At 39.8% G+C, this 21402-nt stretch overlaps 1 protein-coding gene across 3 annotated transcripts in view; it reads right to left on the bottom strand.

Annotated features, from left to right (window-relative positions):
- DOK6 (docking protein 6) overlaps window positions 1-21402 on the bottom strand; it is a 453595-nt gene that overhangs the window by 54713 nt on the left and 377480 nt on the right. For 2 of the 3 annotated variants that reach the window (XM_048840154.2, XM_048840153.2), the window contains one exon: window positions 15014-15087. The exons of the other annotated variant lie outside the window; for it this stretch is intronic. In XM_048840154.2, coding sequence (XP_048696111.1) covers window positions 15014-15087 — 74 coding nt within the window. The remainder of the gene's footprint in view (window positions 1-15013; window positions 15088-21402) is intronic. 3 annotated transcript variants of the gene reach the window in all.

Here is a 21402-nt window from a genome sequence, read left to right as displayed (position 1 = left end):
TACAAACCCTTACTCATGTGAGTAAATCCATTGAACTGAACAAGGGTCTAAAGATCATGTCCTAAAAGCTCATTCCATTTAAAAATCAAGGGAGATATTGGAAACAATAATGAAAAAGAAAGGCTTTAGAACATTAGACAGACAGATAAACACACAGTACTGAGACGATCACGGTATTCTTCAATTCGAGAAGCTGCCTTTGCTAATCTTTGAAATAACTTAGTGGGCATAACTGTGATATTTACCATCTCATAGACCAGGGGTGAGCAAACTTTTTGACCTCAGCGCTACATTGGGGTATGGAAATTGTATGGCGGGCCACGAATGCTCACAAAATTGGGGGTAGGGGTGCGGGAGGGAGTGAGGGCTCCCATTGGGCGTACGCGCTCTGGGGTGAGGCCAGAGGTGAGGAGTCTAGGGTGCGGGAGGGGGCTCCGGGTTGGAGTATGGGGGGGTGGTGAGGGCTCTGGGGTAGGGCTGGGGATGAGGGGTTTGAGGTGTAGGAGGGTGCTCTGGGCTGGGACCAATGGGTTCAGAGGGCAGGAGGGGGATCAGGGCTGGGGCTCTGGCTGGGGGTGTGGCTCTGGAGATGAGGGGCTTGTGGTACAAGAGGGGGCTCTGGGCTGGGATCGAGGGGTTCAAAGGGTGGGAGGGAAATCAGGGCTGTGGCAGGGGATTGGGTCGTGGGTGGGGAGGGGAGGGCTCAGGCTCCAGGCAGCGCTTACCACAAGCAGCTCCCAGAAGCATGTCCCTGCTCTGGTTCCGAGGCATGATCAGGCGGCTCTGCGCACTGCCCCATCCGCAGAGGCACCTGGCCACGTCTCTGTGTACTATGTAGGAGCCAGAGTGGGGTCGAGCCGGAGGGGGGGTCAGGCTGGCTGCTTCCTGGGAGCTGCATGGAGTGGGGCAAGCCCCGAACCCCACTCCCTGGCTGGAGCGCTGGAGTGGGGCAACCCCCTGACCCAGCTCCCCGATGGGAGCTGAGGGCCAGATTAAATGGTCTGAGGGGCCAGATGTGGCCTGTGGCCCGCCCCTGCGATAGACTGTATTTTGATCTAGACATTTGTTCATAAACATGCTCTGAATGACTAGGCCCAATAGAACTAGATTGCCCCCTTGTGACTAAATATTTATTACACAGAGTGGAACGTATATGAAAGATCTCGAACCCAACTAACTAATGTCAGTAGTCCTTGCTCATGTGAGTAGTCACATTGTAGTGAAGCGGTACAGGAATAGAATAAAATTTTAACACAAAATCATGATCTCACCATCTTTTTTTGCATATTTTTTATCCACAGAAACAACCACCATACTGGATACTAGTTGCTCATTCCATTCCATTTCACTTCATTTACTGTATGACTGAATAGTAAAATCTACTACTGGACTGTCACTGTGTTCACCAGAAAACTCCTGTTCATACCAGAATTCCTAAATTTCTCTCCTTTCTTTTAGAAAATAGTAAGAATGAAATAAAAACACATAATTCAGAAAAAGTTCACAGAATTTTTAATAAAGAAAATGATCTTACGAAAAGTTCAATTAAATACTCTTGAAATATAGCCAAACTTTATAAAGATAAAATATACATCATCTTGAACTAAAGTCACCAACTCCTGGTTTGGAAGAGTAGTTCCATCTACCTGCCAGTTTTTAGTCTCTCTGCTAAGATTTCCAACAAGGACAAAAATTAGTTCTGATGATGGTAGTGATGTTTGTATTGTGAATATTTCTCCTTTAGAAATTGGAGGGAAATCACCAATTTAATCCAGAAAATCCAGTGGGCAGAAGGGACTGACTTTAAGATAGGTGCCATCTGGATGTTCAAATGAGTGATGTGCAGATGAAAGCTCCATATTTTATCATTAATCACGTTTTCCTAATAATAACGTCCAACCCCTCTCCTCCCATGGGAAGCACGTTAAAGAGGAGGAAGTCTAAATGATTGTTCCATGGAGTCAACAGAGGGACAGAGACATCTTCATAGAGACTGTATGTCTCTGGGTGAGATCCGTGCCTGTTGCACCACCCTCTTCCAATTCCCTAATGATGTCTCCTCAATGGAGCTGCATTGTTACAGCTTCCAGAGCTGGCGGCTGCCCCTGGGATCAAATTTACAGTCCATCCCATTTTCTGTCACAGACCAGTGGAGTTGCCCTTCCCTGTGTAGATCAGGGCAATTTAACAGTGTATCTTTCTGTTTGTTTATCAGAAAAGCTGAGTACAGCCTTGGGTGTGAAATGATTCTGAATCCTCAGACAGCCAGCTTTTTCATTTTAAGTGACTGAAATACCATTAACAAAGTCTATTTATCTCTGACTTCAAATCTAATTGATGGCTAAATTTTGCACCTTCTTTGTGCCCATGGCCCAAAAGGTTATCAAGATGAACAGTCAAGAACTCCTGAATATTGATAGACATCTAAAGAATAGTGCTTAAGCAGCCTCAGGATTGAGTGTAATTGAAAATGATATGTTTAAATTCTCTATGCTGTTAGTCACTGATTCACTATAGCATGGAGTTTTACAGATCAAAGAGCTTGATGGTAATTAAATGATGTCTTCCAGTCTAAAATCACTTCTACATTTCCAGTGTAGTTAAATATACTGGGTCCAACTCACGCAAAATTAGATTAGAGATGTGTTTTATGTTGTTTGGCTATTTAAAAAAAAACATTTAACATCATAATGCAGCAGGAAAGTCACTTTGGGACAAACTGTTGAGGTCCCACTTATTTTACTGGCTTCTCCAGCCTCTCACAGGATCCAGATCCAATACTATAAATTACAATTTTTCTTAGTTTTAGAGCTAGGCCACAGTTACATCTGCCTATAACTGACCTGGAAAAAGCATCTTTTAGGTCACCTCATATGTATTCATCTGCTCCCATTTGGTATATGTTTAAGTTCTATTTTCTCATTCAGGAATACCTAGAACTGCCCTTTGTTCATAGACACTGACACAAGGGTGTTGAAATGGGTGTGTGTGCGAACACCATATGGAAAGGGTGTCAACTCCATGAATGTTCCGTACCAGATAGTGTACAAAATAATAAACCACTGGAAACATGGAACCTGTCATAAATATAAAGGGAAGGGTAAACCCCTTTGAAATCCCTCCTGGCCAGAGGAAAAACTCCTCTCACCTGTAAAGGGTTAAGAAGCTGAAGGTAACCTCGCTGGCACCTGACCAAAATGACCAATGAGGAGACAAGATACTTTCAAAAGCTGGGAGGAGGGAGAGAAACAAAGCGTCTGTGTGTCTGTCTATATGCTGTTTCTGCCGGGGATAGACCAGGAATGGAGTCTTAGAACTTTTAGTAAGTAATCTAGCTAGGTATGTGTTAGATTATGATTTCTTTAAATGGCTGAGAAAAGAATTGTGCTGAATAGAATAACTATTTCTGTCTGTGTATCTTTTTTGTAACTTAAGGTTTTGCCTAGAGGAGTTCTCTATGTTTTGAATCTAATTACCCTGTAAGGTATCTACCATCCTGATTTTACAGAGGTGATTTCTATTTACTTCTATTTCTATTAAAAGTCTTCTTGTATGAAAACTGAATGCTTTTTCATTGTTCTCAGATCCAAGGGTTTGGGTCTGTAGTCACCTAGGCAAATTGGTGAGGCTTTTTACCAAACCTTGTCCAGAAAGTGGGGTGCAAGGTTTTGGGAAGTATTTTGGGGGGAAAGACGTGTCCAAACAGCTCTTCCCCAGTAACCAATATTTGTTTGGTGGTGGTAGCGGCCAATCCAAGGACAAAGGGTGGAATATTTTGTACCTTGGGGAAGTTTTGACCTAAGCTGGTAAAGAGAAGCTTAGGAGGTTTTTCATGCAGGTCCCCACATCTGTACCCTAGAGTTCAGAGTGGGGGAGGAACCTTGACAGAACCATATTCCTGATTAGTGTTAAACAAACAAGAAAAAATGTAAACAGGAAGGGGGTGTGCAACATTATACTGTGGCAAAGCATTTTTCGAATTAAGTTCTTTTCATAAGAATAATTAAGGATCTGGAAACTCTCTATAACAAATTACATATATGAATCAATTTATCCATCACTGAAATGTAGTAATCTGCAGAGTGAAACAAGGCAGCTGTTTAACAGTACATAATAAGATTACATAATAATTAAGGGCAGAAAGAAGAATATAATACCTAGCCATGGGATCAGGCATTATTAGTTTGGTTTTGGTATAAATTCAGTTCTTGTTTAGATTCATGTCCTGTAGAGTTTAGAGTATTTTATACTTTCCAAGTTTCCCCTTTACTTGTGACACGATACAGAAAAAGTAATAGTCTCTTTTATGATTATTAATTATTATTACCCATTATTCTAGAAGTGGGGGCAGGGGAAGAGGAAGTTAAATAAAATCAGACACAACAAACTTCAGGTTTAACATTACTAAAGAAAATGTTTTATAGAAACAGGCAAACCCCCCCGCCCCCCCCCCCAAAAAAAAACAACAAACAAACCCCACAAAAACACTCCCAGCATTGACAAAATCCTGTGGTAGGCCAGTTCAAAGCATTGCCCACATTAACTTAAAAATATGTGGAAAACCATTTTCCATCCCTGGGAAAAAGGGACTTTTGCTGGATCTTATATCCAAATTGGTCTGAAACTAATGCAGGACTGTGCAAAAGAGTCCGTAGTAAATAGACCCCCCCCCCAACCTAACAAAAAAGCATACAAATGTGAGATTTGGCCCATTTCTATACATCTATCTAACTGACTGCTGGGACAGAATAGAAATAGTCTCCTGGAATTTTGTTAGGACACTAATGTTAACAATTCAACTCTTGTGAAAAGTGTTATGGATTTTTAAAGACTGCAAATGGTCAGGATTTCAATTTTATATTTCTTTCAAAAGATGATATGCTTTCATTGCATTGTTCTTATGACCATGCCGGATATTGTTGAGCACTGGTTCAGTACCAAGTTCAAAGAATGCTGCATATTCAATTACCAATAGCATTTCTTGCAGCACCTGAATATATACTATGGAGGCCTCCAACCTAAGTACAGACCAATCTGACCCTAATTAACTTGTGAGATCTGATTGGATCAAAATACAAGCTGATGTAGCTGCAGAAAATATAAGATTTCCATTATGCTCTAACACATTTTATATTTTGTAAAGAAATGGCAGGTATTTGCAAAAAAATGTGATAAAATTGTGTTGGTTTATTTCTTTTCTCTATTGTATGACTTGCGATATATCAATATATCATGGTATGAAGTTATTTCTGCAAGAGTGTTTATATTACCTGGATTTATCATCTTGGATAGTGATGTGAGTGATTTTAAGCAGCATCATGATTGCAATTTACCCTTTCTGATTACAAAATGGCACTCTGTCTCTGTGCCAAGCTTACAAATGATTGTTGAGAGCCCCATTTGGAGTTTTTTTTAAAACTGCAGCCTGTTAAATGCATTGTTTTGATAGATTACATGTTAGACATTACTTTGATGATAGAAACTGCACTTACTCATTAGCCATTAATTGACTGGGAATACTGGAAACAACTAGCATTCTTATCATGAAAGTGACCTTTCATGAGAAGTTTTCTGAGAGAAGCTTATTGGTCTAAGATGGTCTATGTTGGTGGTGGCCAAAGTATGAGAAAAATGGATCTTGCACACACACATTTATGTGATAAATTAATTTAACATGCACTTTTCACTGCCTTCCCTGCCCTCTGTCCAATATTCATCTCCAGAGATTTATTCTAAAATCCTAAACTACGATGAGATTTTATAAATCATCCCTACTGGAGAAATGCTTCTTTCTTATCGACACAAATATTGAATTCCTCCCCTTTCTCCCTCCCTTCCCTGTTACCCAGGCCTAAGGCTTAGGATGGGAAAGTTTCAGTCTTAAGGCAGTAGCAGCTTCTACCTATACACCGATTGTAATCTCTTCAGGGCCAGGAACACATTTTCTTGGATTTCGGTACAGCATTACATGGAGTGTTGGGGCATAAAAATATTAATAAATGTAGCCAACAAAATTCCTTAATGTGGTCCATGGCTGCCTGATGTTCTATGTCACTATGAAGCCTTTGGAAACGACAAGTCCCAGCAGTAAGCTCCACAGAAACAGGTACTTAGCTAATTTGCTCCATTTTACAGAAATTACATACATCTCTAGGGTTCCTGGAGAGCTGGTAACATGGCTATTACTTGGGTAAAATTTGGATGCTTCTGCTCTAAGGAGCTGTTCCAGTTATTTCACAACTATAATAAGCTTATACCATCAAGCCAAATATTATCAGCACATTTACTCAACGTTTATGACCAAAACCTCAGACATATTGATGTTGGATTATGATTTTACGACACTTACGGGTATATTATATCATCTCACTGCAATTTCGTTATTTTCAGGATGACAGAATTTCCCATAAAGTGAAATAATACACCAATTTCTTAAAATAGATGTTCAATATGTGAACAAAAGCATACTTGATTTGGAAAAAAAACCCTAGGCATTAAAACCAGTATTGTCAGCATCTGAACATTAGTATTTCTGGGTTCACTCACCCTTTCTTCTGAGCCTCTCATCCCTGTAGTTTATATTACTCAGACAAAGTAGCTGAATGTGCTGTGTAAAAGGTCTTTACCAGCATCCAAAACCTATTATTGTCCCATGTCTCTACATTTGATTGCAGCACATATTCATGCTTTTCAGCCTACATAGTGATTGAATTATAATTCTATTTATTATAGTTACCTGAACAGGAGATAATCACAATATGACTCAGGATAATGTATCTCAAACACTGATGATGATGTATTCTGAAACTCAGTTCAAACGTCTTTTTTTTATTGATAGTAACTTTTAATTTTTAACTTATTATAGAAAGAAGCTTCTTTTCTCTGCAAAGTTAAAGGTAATTAGCACAGGTAAAAATAAAAAAAATTAAAAATGTAAAAATACTACACAGGACAAAACTGATTAATAAATACCCTGGTGTTCTTCATACACTGAAATCTATGAGTATAAGCTAATCTTTTCTGAACTGATCAATAATAAGGTTTTATTTGATCTCAAACACCATTAGTTATTTTTTTTTATATTAATGTTCTACTTCCTTGGCATGTTAAATGTACTCTTGAAGTGAACAAAGCTGTTCTCATAACAAAGGACTACTAAAAAAAGACCAAACACTGATCCAAAAAAAGTGGTCCAAGATTATTGCTGCTAACAGAAAACCAGTGATAAAGAATATGGATATAATCAAGGAATTGAATATATTAAGTTAAAAGGTATTACTAATAATTTTAGCAAATAGGAAAAGAAAATGATGAAAATGTAGTTCTTGCCAAATATAATGTGGGAAGTTAGTTACTATATGTATGCCTCATGGGAAAATAATGTTATAAAACAGATCAGTGTCACACAGGAGACAACCAGTTTATATATTAAACCACCTTGGAAAGAGTAAAAATGTCTGTATAGTTTATGAAAGTCATTATATTCATAAAAAAATACTGAAGCTAAGTCCCCAATTGTCTCCTATCAATTCAATGAGCTGTTTTATAGGTGAAAGATTAAAATATACTTTAGAAATGGAGCTTATTAATTCCTCAGCCTTTCTATAAATATTATTGATGCCTGTTTAATTCCTGGCTTGTGTTGCCAGCTCATGCTTTTCTAAAGGATATGACAAGCCAATATTACCCTTGGAGAGTTGCTCATACCTATAATGCCATAGCCCATGTCACAGTGTCATTAGTGCCAATATGAACCATCACCCATGGATCCTTTCCCATCAGAAACCTATCCAATCTTAGAGTGACATCTCATGTCTTGGCTCCGGGAAGGCAGCACACCATCCTGTTTTCCATCTGTCCCTTGCCAAATGTTCTTTCGATTCATCTGAGTGTCGAATATCCAACAAGGATTGTCTGTCTTCCTTGGATGGCTGGAGAAATCTTTGCAGGCAAGCTTGATTTTCTTACAGGTTGGGACGCTATCTACATGCCTGTCCCATATATTCCTTGGATCTGTTGGAACGTGAGTAGTAACTTCCATTGTTTCCACACTGATGAGTTGGTATTGATTTGAAACTTCTAGCAGTGTGGAATTCCTCCTGCTTCTTTTCTCTCTGGTGGTCACAGCCTGCCTATCCTGATCTGTCTCCAGCCATGACCTCTTGCCTGTGGTGGTTACAAATCACCAGACCTCCTTTCTGACTTCCTCTCCAAGTCCTTGGTGACCAGCTCCATTCTTCCTTGAACCTGGTATACTGGTGTTTCCCAGCCCTGGCTGTCTAGGAGCTCCCCAGCTTCTCTGGTTCTCAGTAGTATCTCAATGTGCCCCTCCAATTCAAGAATCTTTTCCTCCAGCCACTAACTTGCACTTCATGCAAAGGAAATCCCTTCTGGCTTCAGACAGCAGAGAGAACATGGCACATCCATTGCAGACCACTGCCACTGTTCCATTGCTGGATATCTTGACACAACACATAACACTGAATCTGGAAGGAAAGCCTGTCACACTCTCTCTGAAACTCTCCTGTTAGCTGCTGCTGTGCGTGACTCTTTAAGGAACCTATTACATTAAATAACCTATCTTCTATAGGTCATACAGATGACAGATTGCAAATTGTCCATGGTCAATAACTACAAAGCAAGCCTTGGGAGACAATTTATTGATCCATTGAGATCAGTAGTCAAATAGAGGTGAAATTAACTCATTTCCTTCTTGCTTCTAAAATGCTGCCCTAAAGACCAGAACTAAAAATCTTTTTCCTATTAGCCATGAAAATAATCTAAGTGCTCAAAAGAAGCTTGAACTCTGCAAATGGGTTGCTGGTGAGTAAGCTTGAGACTGATTACTTGCTTTTTGAAAACTCATCTTTACAAGAAAGAACTGAGAGCTGTCAAGCTTTTCAATTATTGCCAATTTGCTTTAGTCTTTTGGAAGCAGCCAGAAATTTTCCTGAAAATGATGGAACTGGAATTTCACATTTATTCAGTTGTTAATGGTAAAAAATTTGCCTGAGGAACAAAGATCTTTGTATGGTAATGCTTTCAGAATCAAAACTATTTAACACCTGTGTTGGTTAATGACCAATATTTTCAGTAGTCATTCAGCACAATCTCAAACACAGGATGAGAGAGAACAAAGATGATGATGATAGACAGGAATTATTTACAGTACATTGCCTACTTCTCATTGGGCAAAATTTTAACTTTGGAGGTGAGCAGGCAGTTCCCAATAATTTCCATGGGAAAATCCACCTTCTTTCAGAGGGCAGAAACTGGCCCATATTCTGTACCTGTACAATGATCTTATTTTACAGCATATTCCTTCAGAGAACAACTTCATCTGCTTAAGTATACTGAGGGAAAGAAACTAGTGGCAAGAGATTTCTTAGAAAGGTTAGTGGGAGGGAAGAAAGCTATACCAGAAATCCGACCACAGGTTGTTCATAAAGATTTTGAACAATATATTCCAGGCTTTAAAGGAGATAGCTTGTACATACAAACAAAAATGTTTAAAAGCAGGAGGTTCTTGGAACAATCAGCACTATTTTGTAACGCCTTTGCCCTCTCCTCTGTCTGCCCTACCCGGTGAAGGGTTGACAGCCTCCTGCAAGGTATTAACAGAGGCGTTCCTTGGGTAGGGCGAATCGAGGTGACCGCTCTGGGCCCCGTGCTATGGGAGGCTCCCCGGGCTGGTGTGATTGGCTGGCATGGTCAGTCCCAAAAGAGATGAATCCATCACTTCTGCCCCGGGCCCCGCACCCTCCTAGGAACGGCCCTGGGTATTAAGCACCTTCAATTCCCACTGATGTTGATTTCAATGGGAGCCAGGTGCCTAAATACCTTTGAAGATCTGGGTCTTATCCTCTTTGCAGGATCAGGCCCTTAGTGAATATATAGGGCAGATCCTTAGCTGACGTGAATCATCACAGCTCCATCAACTTTGCTGGTGTAATACTGATATACAATAACTGGGGGTCTAGTACGTAGGGTTTGGTTTTACAAATTATATTTCAAACACTCACAAAAATACTTAATGTTTACTACCAATCTTGATAAATAATGCAACCTGAAGTCTTGATTATGGTATCCCTAAACAGAGCACCTTCCAGCTGTTCAGCTCAGTTCTCATAAACAGCCTAAGTTAGTAACTAATTGCATCTCAAGTCTATACAGTTTTCTTGTTATAACAATGCACTAGGGCAAAAAATGGCAGTAACTAGGAAGCTTTAAAACTGGGACTTATTCCATACATCAAAGGAAGCACAAGCAAATTACCATGACAACTTTTAAAACAAGAACCTGTTACATCTAAGGTCTGTATTAATATCCACGCACTGAGTACTCTTTCTGTAAAAAAGGAAGTAAGTACACATTTTTAAATAACTATTCAAATGAAGATACACAACTACTGAGCTTAACAATGTTCAGTAATATCATTCAACAGAGCGGACTTTCTTCCCTGTCTCTATATTCTTTATCACATGACACTCAGAACAAATCCTACTCACAAGAGTATGATGGCTGCACTGTTTACCTTCCTAATGGCAAAGTCCTGTCAAAGGTACTTATATTTCAAATATTAACAGTTAAAAGGTGCCAAGTTATTATAATTCTCTTTCATGCTGGGCATCCACATCAGGAAACTTGCTTATAATCATTGTGACTGAAGTTGTGCATTGCCACTAGAAATCAGACTCCTGACTACAGAGGGGCAGGAAATGTGGCCTTTGCAGCTTCATGAGACACTGCACTAAGTATGTACCACATATTTTGGAAGTGACAGAATTTTCCATTTAGCTGCAATGCCAAACTGTCAATTTTGTTTCAAAGCACAGCATGACACGTCCCAAGCAAAACAGAAACCAATCTGCAAGGTAAAGGAAATGTTACAGCTACTAGACTATTTAATGAGGTTTAAATGAGAAATTATTACTTGGAGGTTTAAGTAAATAAACAATATGTATGGAAGCATATAGCACATAGCATACAAATAATAAGGACTGAAATATAACCAAGCATATTTCTGATAAGGTGCACATGCTTCTGATGTGTTCCATGGAATAAGGGTGAAATATGAATCTTTTCAGCATGCATGAACACAGAGGGCCAGACAGAGTAGTCGCACCAATTTAGAACAGATGAGGATCTGGCCCTCATTTGATCATGCCACATTACTGAAAAAAATCAGATTTAGTTCTTGCCAAGTATCTACATTTCTAAGAAGCATCAGTAATGGGCACTTATGGCCAGTGAAAAATGAAATTGAGTGGGAGAATGAAAATAGGCGGTGGGAATGTTTTTAAAAAGGCATATACCATTGAATAAATACCACAGAAAATGGGTAGATGGGGTGTGACACCTACAAATTTTGTTGGAGATGTCAAAATTATGTCAGTAATGTTATCGACATGCTTTGGGATTGTAAAGTCACAAAAGAATATTTGGAAAAGGTGATGGGGACTTTACGGCTAATCCTACTGTACATTAAATGATACTTCTGATCTGAAGAACTTTTAACTGAGGAAGGCAATCTGGATGCAAGTTGGATTAAGATGTCAGATAGAATAATTAAGAGTCTGAAAATACAGTGCACCACCAACTCAAGTAGAATGTCTGATGGCTAACCTACCTTACTCATGGCATTTCTTGAAGGAGCTATTTTGAAAATATACAATAGGGGATATTTAAGCTATGTCTGCACTTGGAGTTGGAGGTTGAGTCCCAGCTTGTGTAGATATGCTCATGTTAGCTCTCCTCAAGCCAGCACACTAAAAATAGTAGTGTAGCTGCAGTAGCACAGGCAGAGGTGATAGGCAGGACATGCTAGCCGACCTGAGTATAAACCTGACCAGACCCTGTGGGTACGTACTGAGGGTGGCTAGTCCATGCCGTCACGCACTGCTGCCAATGCTACTATGGCTACAGTACTATTTTTAGCACACAAGTTTGATGAGAGCTAGCACGAGTATGTCTACTCAAGCTGGGAATCACATCCCCAGCTGCAAATGCAGACACAGCCTTAGTACATACGGAAACTATTTTTGGGTTACATCAATAAATTTGGAATTAATACATGAAAATATGCAATACTGTATTCATTGGAATGATTATTATATAGTGAAGATACCTCCCACCTTCAAGTCACATTTTATTTTGTTCTGCATTATAGGATTTGATTTTGTTCTTTGTGTGGGCTTAGAGAGTGAGATAATAACTGGGTTGTGAGGTATGTGGGGGATGACTAATAAATCTCTCTTAGTTGTATGCTCTATTTGTTGTTAACAACCTTGGCAAAAACTCAATATTGAAAAAGAGCTGAAACAATCAAACATGTCAATCCTGAAAACACTTTTTTTTTTCTTGAGGAAGAAAACAAACAAGCGCGCACACACACTCACTTATCTACTGAAAAAAATATTCTGCACTTATTTTCAGTAACATTCTACTAAATAAGAGATACCATTTGCCTCTCTTGGTTTCACACAGTCATTTCAAGCAGCTGCCAATCCATATTCAGTTTGTGTGTGTATTCCTGACTGGTTGTGTAAGGACAGCACTCTGCTGCTAGATGAGAGACACAATGACATTCGTGGATTTGGCCACTTGCCTCTTGTGTCTCTGAAAGCTGGGAATGTTGTGTGAATGGTTAGAAGGTGAGTCATATTTCACCTTTAATAGTGACATCTGCTTACTCTTCTAGGGTCAGCACAGACATGATCCAAAGCAAGCTCTGTCTATCACTTCTGGATGAAAAATAATGCAGCAGCAGGCCAATGTGCAGGGAGGTACAAGACTTAGATTTCCCACTGACTAAAGCTGTTTTCAGGGAGATAAGGGGATGATCAGTCCCCAACTGCCTCAGACTGAATATTGCATTACTGACACTCTGTGCAATGGCATGGACCCCACTCTGTGGGTATTAACTTAAACTGCAACAATGTGGGTTTGGGGCAATTTCGTGCTGGGTAATGGTGCTGGGAAAAGGGCCATTTCCATGTGTCCGTGATGATATTCTCAGTCAGTTCATTGCTTACACCCAGCTGCAATATTAAAAATAATTCACCTTCATTTAAGGGTTCTATCATCCTAAACAGTCAAGAGAATACATTGTTATCAGGGAAAAGGCACCTAAATCTGTATATAAAAATTATACAAAAAGAAACATTCCTATCAAAATAATAGCCCACCTTAATTGATTTGTCTCATTAGAGTTGGTATGGCAACCCCCATCTTTTCATGTTTTCTGTGTATATATATATATATATATCTTTATCTTCCTACTTCATCCATCTATCTATCTATCTATCTGTCTCTATATCTACATATCTTCCTACTGCATTTTCCACTCCATGCATCTGATGAAGTGGGTTTTAGCCCAAGAAAGATTATGCCCAAATAAATTTGTTAGTCTCTAAGGTGCCACAAGTACCCCTCGTTCTTTTTATCAAAATAAAGATCAACTTCGGTCAAATGCTCTGACTCATGTGTTTCAATGCACAAGTGATCAAAAGTGGCAAATACTACTAATGTTGAAAAAATATATGAATATGATATACCATAAAAGGGATAGGTTCTCAGCTGGTATAAATCTGTATAGATCCTTTAAATCAAGTGAACTATGTAGATTTGTATCAGCTGAGATCTGACCCCTTCTATATGAATAACAACACTTTTCTCTCTGATCTGGTTGAGAGAGAAAATCTGATATCTTTTTTGATTCTAATAATTTAAGTAAGCAAGATGAGTAAGCACCCTACAGACACAACAGTGCTGCCATTTAAATGCCATCAGCATTTTTATCCTCTTACAACAGTTTTACATTGGTGTAATTACATTCAAGTCAATGGAGTTATTCCTGATGTACATCAGTGTAAGCAAGAGGAGAATCATGCCATAGAGGATGACTGCTTAAATACCCTTCCCATTTAAGATTTTAACATGTTGTAAACACCATTGCAAAAATTATGGCCCAGATCTTTAGCTTTGGATGAAAATCATGTGAGTAGTTGGAATATAAAAAAAAGGTGGCTTTAAGCCACCTTTCCACTATCCCAGTCCTTGGATATCTGTGTGCAAGTCCAATCCTCCAGCATAAATTAGAGAAGCCTGATGACTAACAGACCCCAGGGTCATCCAGGGATAACTGGAGTACAGAGAATCCCCGATACATCCCGCTTTCCCTGGAAAATACTCCCTACAGTGGCTACAGGGAGGAAAGTGGTGGACAAGCCATTATGTTGTCTCTGAGCCACCACAGAATCCCCATATACTGGGAGAGGAAGCTCCTGTGGTTATGCTTTAGAGTCTCTTGACAACAATGGTGAAATGCAAAGCAGCGACACTATAATTGAAACTCAGACACAGGTATCGAGAGCACCCGCAGTGCTTGTCCTCACCAAAAGCCATTAGCTAACTTCAGGTTGTCTTCAACAATATATGATGTTAAAGGAAAACAAGCATCTTCAGAAACAGATATATGAACAAGCAGAACAAGAGATGGACAAAATACACATAGTTGATCAAATAAAAGTGCTTCTATTAAAGCACAAAAAGGATGAAAAGCTGCTGAGCTATTTCTCAGAATTAAATACCTAATCTGATGAGTGGAGAGTAATGAGACAGTTGACAAGACCGAATGAAATGCATTTCCATTTCCTAACCCAAAACTGCTCAGCTTACTTATGGTAAAATGGCTGTAACATAAAAAGCTTGGTGATGATAGGACTGTCATCTCACAAATAAAAGTCCTGCAAACTGCTGAGACACTGATGAACAAAACAATGGCAGTAATGGAGAAAACAAGCGCCAAAGCCTGTCAGTAATCATCCAATCAAACGCACACTGCATGTACAGTAATTACGATGAGAGCATGCTTTTTCAAATTGAAGTTCATGCTTTGGTGTTTATGTAAACAGGCTTTGAATTTCATTTTCAGCACCCACATTGTTCATGATCATTCTCCGAGGCTGAGATTTTGGTGGATGATGAGTGGAAAGAGAAAAGCATATTGTACCTGCATCCCTGGTTTGATATCATCAGTCCGTGACCAAGAAACCAGGAAATCTGACGACTCTCCCATTAGACATCCTAATGTAGTACACAGAAATCTTATTTAAAAACAAGCATCATTTGTGTTTATTCAAAAATGTAGGCACATTTATGGAAACAGGGCTGCCATTCGGTCACATTTATGTATGTGTTCAGGAACAAAATATTGCATTTTTTTTATATGTTTGAATACACATGCAGAAAAGTAGCAAAATGAGGTCAAATGTGTAGGTATGCTTGATGGGGTTTTCTTTAACTTCCATGAAAGGTCATCATAACTATTCATGGAAATATTATAACTTGTATACATTAGCATACAGTAGAGGGTAAAACTGATATAATTTGACTAATATAATACAAGAACAATGAGCAATGTTGTGAGCATGAGGATATCTTTATTTTCTTAAGAAACCACAACCAATACAAAAATGTATATAAAACACACTAATTACAGATGTCAGCTCTGATTAGTCACTCATTGTTTTTTGATCAGTTTAGACTGTTTACTGGGTGGTCATTCATGAGCTGGCTTTGCACCTGCACAGAGGAATAAAGAGCCCCCTTACTCACCTGCACAGCTATATGCATTGCCAAACCCTGCAAAAGGGTGGAAGGAAAGCGGAGAATGGCAGACTGCTTCTTCCTCTCTCTGGATGGGGAGTGGACAGTGACAGAAAGACAGTGAATGGAGCCTTGGCTCCACCCCATAAATGCAATTGTGGTAGTATACTGGTCTAGCAAAAGAGCTGGTACAGATTAATTCCCTCACCAAAGGAGAAGCTGGCACCCAATTGTGACTCTCCGAGTCACAGTCTAATACCTATCCCTGCTCCTGGGGCAGTGTAACTATGCACTGTCCCTTACTTGGGCTGGATTGAAAGATGATAATCCAGCCCACTGTTAGGCCATGTCTGTTAGGCTGGCGGGTAGTGATCGATCTATCGCGTCTAGCGTAGACGCGATAAATCGATCCCCAATCGCTCTGCCGTCAACTCCAGAACTCCACCACGGCGAGAGTTGGAAGTGGAGTCGATGGGGGAGCGGCGGCCGTCGATCTCGCGCCGCGAAGATGCGAAGTAAGTGATTCTAAGTCGATCTAAGATACATCGACTTCAGCTTCACTATTCTCGTAGCTGAAGTTGCGTATCTTAGATCGATTCCCCCCGCAGTGTAGACCAGGCTTTAGTAAAATGACCATAGTTGATGAGACATTAGGGCTTTTGCTGTGAACATACCCATCCTTGCTATGTTACTTAACACATGCATGACTTGACAAAATATCATCAAAATGCAATCTCCAATTTCCACCATACTCCTGGGGACATAGACAAAATAATTTAAAAATCAAAACCAAGTGATTAAAAGCACAAAAAACCCAACCCAACTCAACCAAAAACAGGAAAAACACTTCCAATTTCACCCACTCCTCCAAGCTTGAGTCCTTTGCTTCCCTCAATCAGCAGTTTCTTTCTCTACGGAGGACTCGACCCAAAAAAGCTTGTCCCACCAAAAGTCACTAAAGTCCAATACAAGATGTCTTAAGTAGCACAAAATTGTTGCTTATTAACTATAGTAAATGGTTCTTTAATCTACGCTCCGGGAATGATGCTCTCCTTGGTGTGTGTAACTTTAGGATGTTGCCAATGTATTAGGAACATTGTATTTAGAGCCGGGCAAATAAAAGATTTTTCAAAATGAAAGGTTTCCGATCAGTTCAACAAGCCAAAATGAAATGTTTGGATTTTGGAACATCAAAATATTTTGGTTGGATTGAAAATGCTGAAATGAAATATTTTGTCATTTCTGAATTGAAATATTTTGGAACTTTTTGTTCTATAAAAAATTGGAAGAAAACATGTTGAAATACCAAAATTTCCTGCTGGATGGAATTTCTGATTTTCACTCCATTTTACTTATCACAGTAGAGGTCACAAACATGCAACATTGTTTGTACAGAAAAGAAGTAATAGTAATAAAACAAACAAAAAATCCAGAGTGGGATGTCTCAGAAAATGGCAGGTGTGAAATCTCTTTAAATGTTAAAATAATGGGTACAAGATTCTCCTACTTTCATACTGTGAAATGCCACACAGGTCTTTGGGGGTTGGGGGGGGGGACTATTTTTCCAGTGACTTCATTTAAAAATTCCAGATATCTGACTTTCCTTTTAAAAAAATAATTAAAAAGTTGAGGTGATTTTCTGCACATGTTGCCTTCCTCCCCTCCCCTCAAAAGAAGTAGTCATGCCAGAACTAATAGGGAAATAAAGTAATTCAAAAATTATGTTCAGAGTTGCACATTTCAGGAGTCTATACAGAGGGAGGGCAGGAAGCCCCACAAGCTGAAGGGCAGGAGAGGGAAGTAGTCCAGGGGAAGGAACCACTAGTTCAAGCAGTTTACTGCTATCCCTGGGGCTCTTGGGCTGGGACCCAGAGTAGAGGGCAGGCCCAGGTCTTTCCCTCTCCCCTCCCCTCCCCTAGGACACTAGTGGGGCAGTTAATACACCAGTTCTGGGGCGAGAAATGGTGCCCTGAACCCTCCCCAAAAAGAGAAAGTGCGAGACCCATCAAAGTAGGGCTGGCAATTTGCCACACGCACATTAAAGAAACTAGTTAAAAATCTATCAGTTGCTTGATTTTTGAAGCAGCCATTCAACATAGAACCATTTTTGTTGCACTTCTTTTTTTTATATATTAAAAATACCCTGAGAAATTGCTAACAGTTAATTACAGCTTAAGTAGTTTCACTAAGGTGACATTCATTGTGAGAGAGTATTGCAATCAGGCCTTAAATGAACACAGAACTTTCATATTTGACAACCTAGTAACCTTTTAAATACCTTACAACTTTCTCCCTTGTTTTACATTGTCAACAACTTTTGGAACCTCAGACCTCATCCAGAACGGTTCAGAATGAACAAAAACATGACCTTCCCTCTGAGCTTGTCAATGTTGTGTCTTATGTATGAATCAGGGAGTTATTGGATAGGTTGCGTGTGATAATTTCATAGAATGAAGAGGCTTAGAGAAATGGGGGTTTTGGTGTAAACACTAATGTATAAAGGAAAAGGGAATATTGATGGTTTTCAGCTATCATGGTGATAAGGGCCATATAGAATAGATAAGACAGTAATGGGAATTATTCTTCCAAAAAACTTGATTTAAAAACTCAATGGGAAATGGAAAACTGTAAGGATCTGGGGATGAGAAAGTCGGGCAGCTGATGTTCCTACAGAGCTAACGGGAGGCCATGCAGGGGCACAGCCAGGGAGCACTGTGGAAAGTAGGCACCACAGGAAGTACTGCCCAAGAAACCTAGAGTGACAGCACACTGCGGTCCTCTGGTTGGCCAAGCTCCCAGGAAGTTGTCTGGGCAACCACACAGACTTTGGCCTGCTGCAATGACAGACTTTGCTTGATCTCCTGATCTCTGGTTTCTGATCCAAGCCTGATTCTGACCCTGACTCATGTCTCCCAGTTCCAGCCTGGTACTATTTCTGATCTCTGACCCCAGCTTGATTCTGACCCTGACTCTTTCTTATGGGACCTAGCTCTTCTGATTCCTGCAACTCCTGCTCAGTGACTACAGTCCCTGCTGTGCAGACCTCAGTCCAGCTGTGATCACTAGGCCAGACCACCTATACCCCTGTTCCTGACAAAAACAACAAATCAAAAAACTTACAATAAGTCTTGGGGCACAACCACTGTATGTGGAGATTTAAATGACCAAACATTTTAATGTTTCCTGTATATACATTTTCATGAAATGCTTTTAGAAAAAAAACTAATGAAAAATGCATAAAACTAACAATAGATTCATTTATATAGATTTTCAAAGCTTTCAGGAATAGGAGCAAAGATACTGCATAAGATTAAGGAACCTACACACTATAATTTAATAACACTTTGAATAATGTGGATCTTCTGTATACTACTGTACATATTTCTGGTATCCTTTATTTTGACTTCCAGCTTTACAAGGCTTTAGTTCACTAATCTGCAAGTCCTAATTATAGATTCAGAAAAAAAATGGCAAGGTGTTTCATCCAGCTGCTGGCAGACAGTGAAACACAACTGAATGTTCCAATTCATATGCTGTAACATTTGATATCAATTGCATTGTTCAGGGACTAAAAGTAAATAGAAAAAGGAATTCTGCACTTAGTTGCTGTGAGTATGAACAAACAATGGAAATTCCAAAATGATGAATGCCCTGCGATTCTTTTTACATTCTTTAATTTGCAGAAAGCTACAGAAGCACAAAGGATTCGTCTAACGGAGGACTAAGCAGGATAATTCAAACAGCTCTAAGTACTTGAATATTCTCTGAATATTTGTAATGAGCTGCCAACTAGCATTCCTTCTACTTTGTAAAGTCTGGGAATTTGTGTAGCTGAAATCATGTGAGTGTGACATTGTCACTTTCTTAGAATTAAAACTTTTAACCTCCATGGGTTTAACTGGCACCAATATCAGCCTTGTTAGCACTGATAAGTGCTTTGCAGTATATTGAAAGAGGAGGGGAGCTCTCGCCTCACTAGCCCAGGAAATAGGGAGCCATGGGAGAGCCTTGCTTCTCCAAGGCAAGGAGAGGAGGGGGAGCTCCCTGCTGCTTTGATCAGAGGAAGTGGAGCCATGATCTCTGTCATAAATATAAAGGGAAGGGTAAACCCCTTTGAAATCCCTCCTGGCCAGGGGAAAGCTCCTCTCACCTGTAAAGGGTTAAGAAGCTAAAGGTAACCTCGCTGGCACCTGACCAAAATGACCAATGAGGAGACAAGATACTTTCAAAAGCTGGGAGGAGGGAGAGAATCAAAGGGTCTGTGTCTGTCTGTATGCTGCTCTTGCCAGGGACAGAACAGGAATGGAGTCTTAGAACTTTTAGTAAGTAATCTAGCTAGGTATGTGTTAGATTATGATTTCTTTAAATGGCTGAGAAAAGCATTGTGCTGAACAGAATAACTATTTCTGTCTGTGTATCTTTTTTGTAACTTAAGGTTTTGCCTAGAGGGGTTCTCTGTTTTTGAATCTAATTACCCTGTAAGATATCTACCATCCTGATTTTACAGGGGGGATTTCTTTATTTCTATTTACTTCTATTTTTTATTAAAAGTCTTCTTGTAAAAAACTGAATGTTTTTTCATTGTTCTCAGATCCAAGGGTTTGGGTCTGTGGTCACCTATGCAAATTGGTGAGGCCTTTTATCCAACATTTCCCAGGAAAGGGGGGGGGTGCAAGTGTTGGGAGGATTGTTCATTGTTCTTAAGATCCAAGGGTCTGGGTCTGTAGTCACCTAGGCAAGTTGGTGAGGCTTTTTACCAAACCTTGTCCAGGAAGTGGGGTGCAAGGTTTTGGGAAGTATTTTGGGGGGAAAGACGCGTCCAAACAGCTCTTCCCCAGTAACCAGTATTAGTTTGGTGGTGGTAGTGGCCAGTCCAAGGATAACTGGTGTAATATTTTGTACCTTGGGGAAGTTTTGACCTAAGCTGGTAAAGATAAGCTTAGGAGGTTTTTCATGCAGGTCCCCACATCTGTACCCTAGAGTTCAAAGTGGGGGAGGAACCTTGACATGGTGGCATAGTGGTGGGATTAACCTGAAATCATTTTGAGATCCAGTTGAGATTTTTTGAACTAGAAATACAGATTTTAAAAAGAAATTTTTTTTTCCTTTGGAAAGAAAGTCCAGAAAGCAGTTGAAACTGAAAGCAGATTGTTTTTTCTCTGCTTTGTGGCCAAGCAGAGACAAAAGGGGATTATCTTGTGAATTGCAGGTTTTCTTTGCCTGGAGGCAGGGTACTTAATTCCTGCAGGGAAATTCACAGTCTTCCAATCCAGAGGTTTTTTTTCTTTTCTTCCTAAAAGTAAATAGGGGGTGTGTGTTCTACCCCTTTGCTTTTTTTTTGGGCTGGGTAAGCAGGTTTCCAAGTAGTTGGGGGTTTTTTGCTTTAATTTGGGCCCAGAGCAGAGACAAGGGAATTGTCTTTTTCTGTAGGCTGACAGTCACTATCAGAGAATAGGTATTCTATTCCAGCACAGCAAAAGTTTACAGCCACGTTTTGTTTGTTTATTTCTAAACCTCGGGTGTAAAGTTAGTTAAAAACAGAGAGGTTAGAATGACCAAATCCTCAGCTCGACTACAGCTGGAATTAGCCAAATTTCAGGCTAAGGAAAAACAAAGGGAACATGAAAGACAGATAGAACTCATGCGGCTGGAGAAGGAGGTACAGGAGGCTGCCCACAAGAGGGAAATGGAGGCAAGGAAGCATGTGGAGGAGGAGAAGGAAAAAGAGAGGAAGCATGTGGAGGAGGAGAAGGAAAAAGAGAGGAAGCATGTGGAGGAGGTGGAGAGGATAAA

This window comes from Caretta caretta, chromosome 2 (genome assembly GCF_965140235.1).
Source record: "Caretta caretta isolate rCarCar2 chromosome 2, rCarCar1.hap1, whole genome shotgun sequence".
NCBI classification, from domain to species: Eukaryota; Metazoa; Chordata; order Testudines; family Cheloniidae; genus Caretta; species Caretta caretta.
This window is presented reverse-complemented; position numbering and strand designations above follow the sequence as displayed.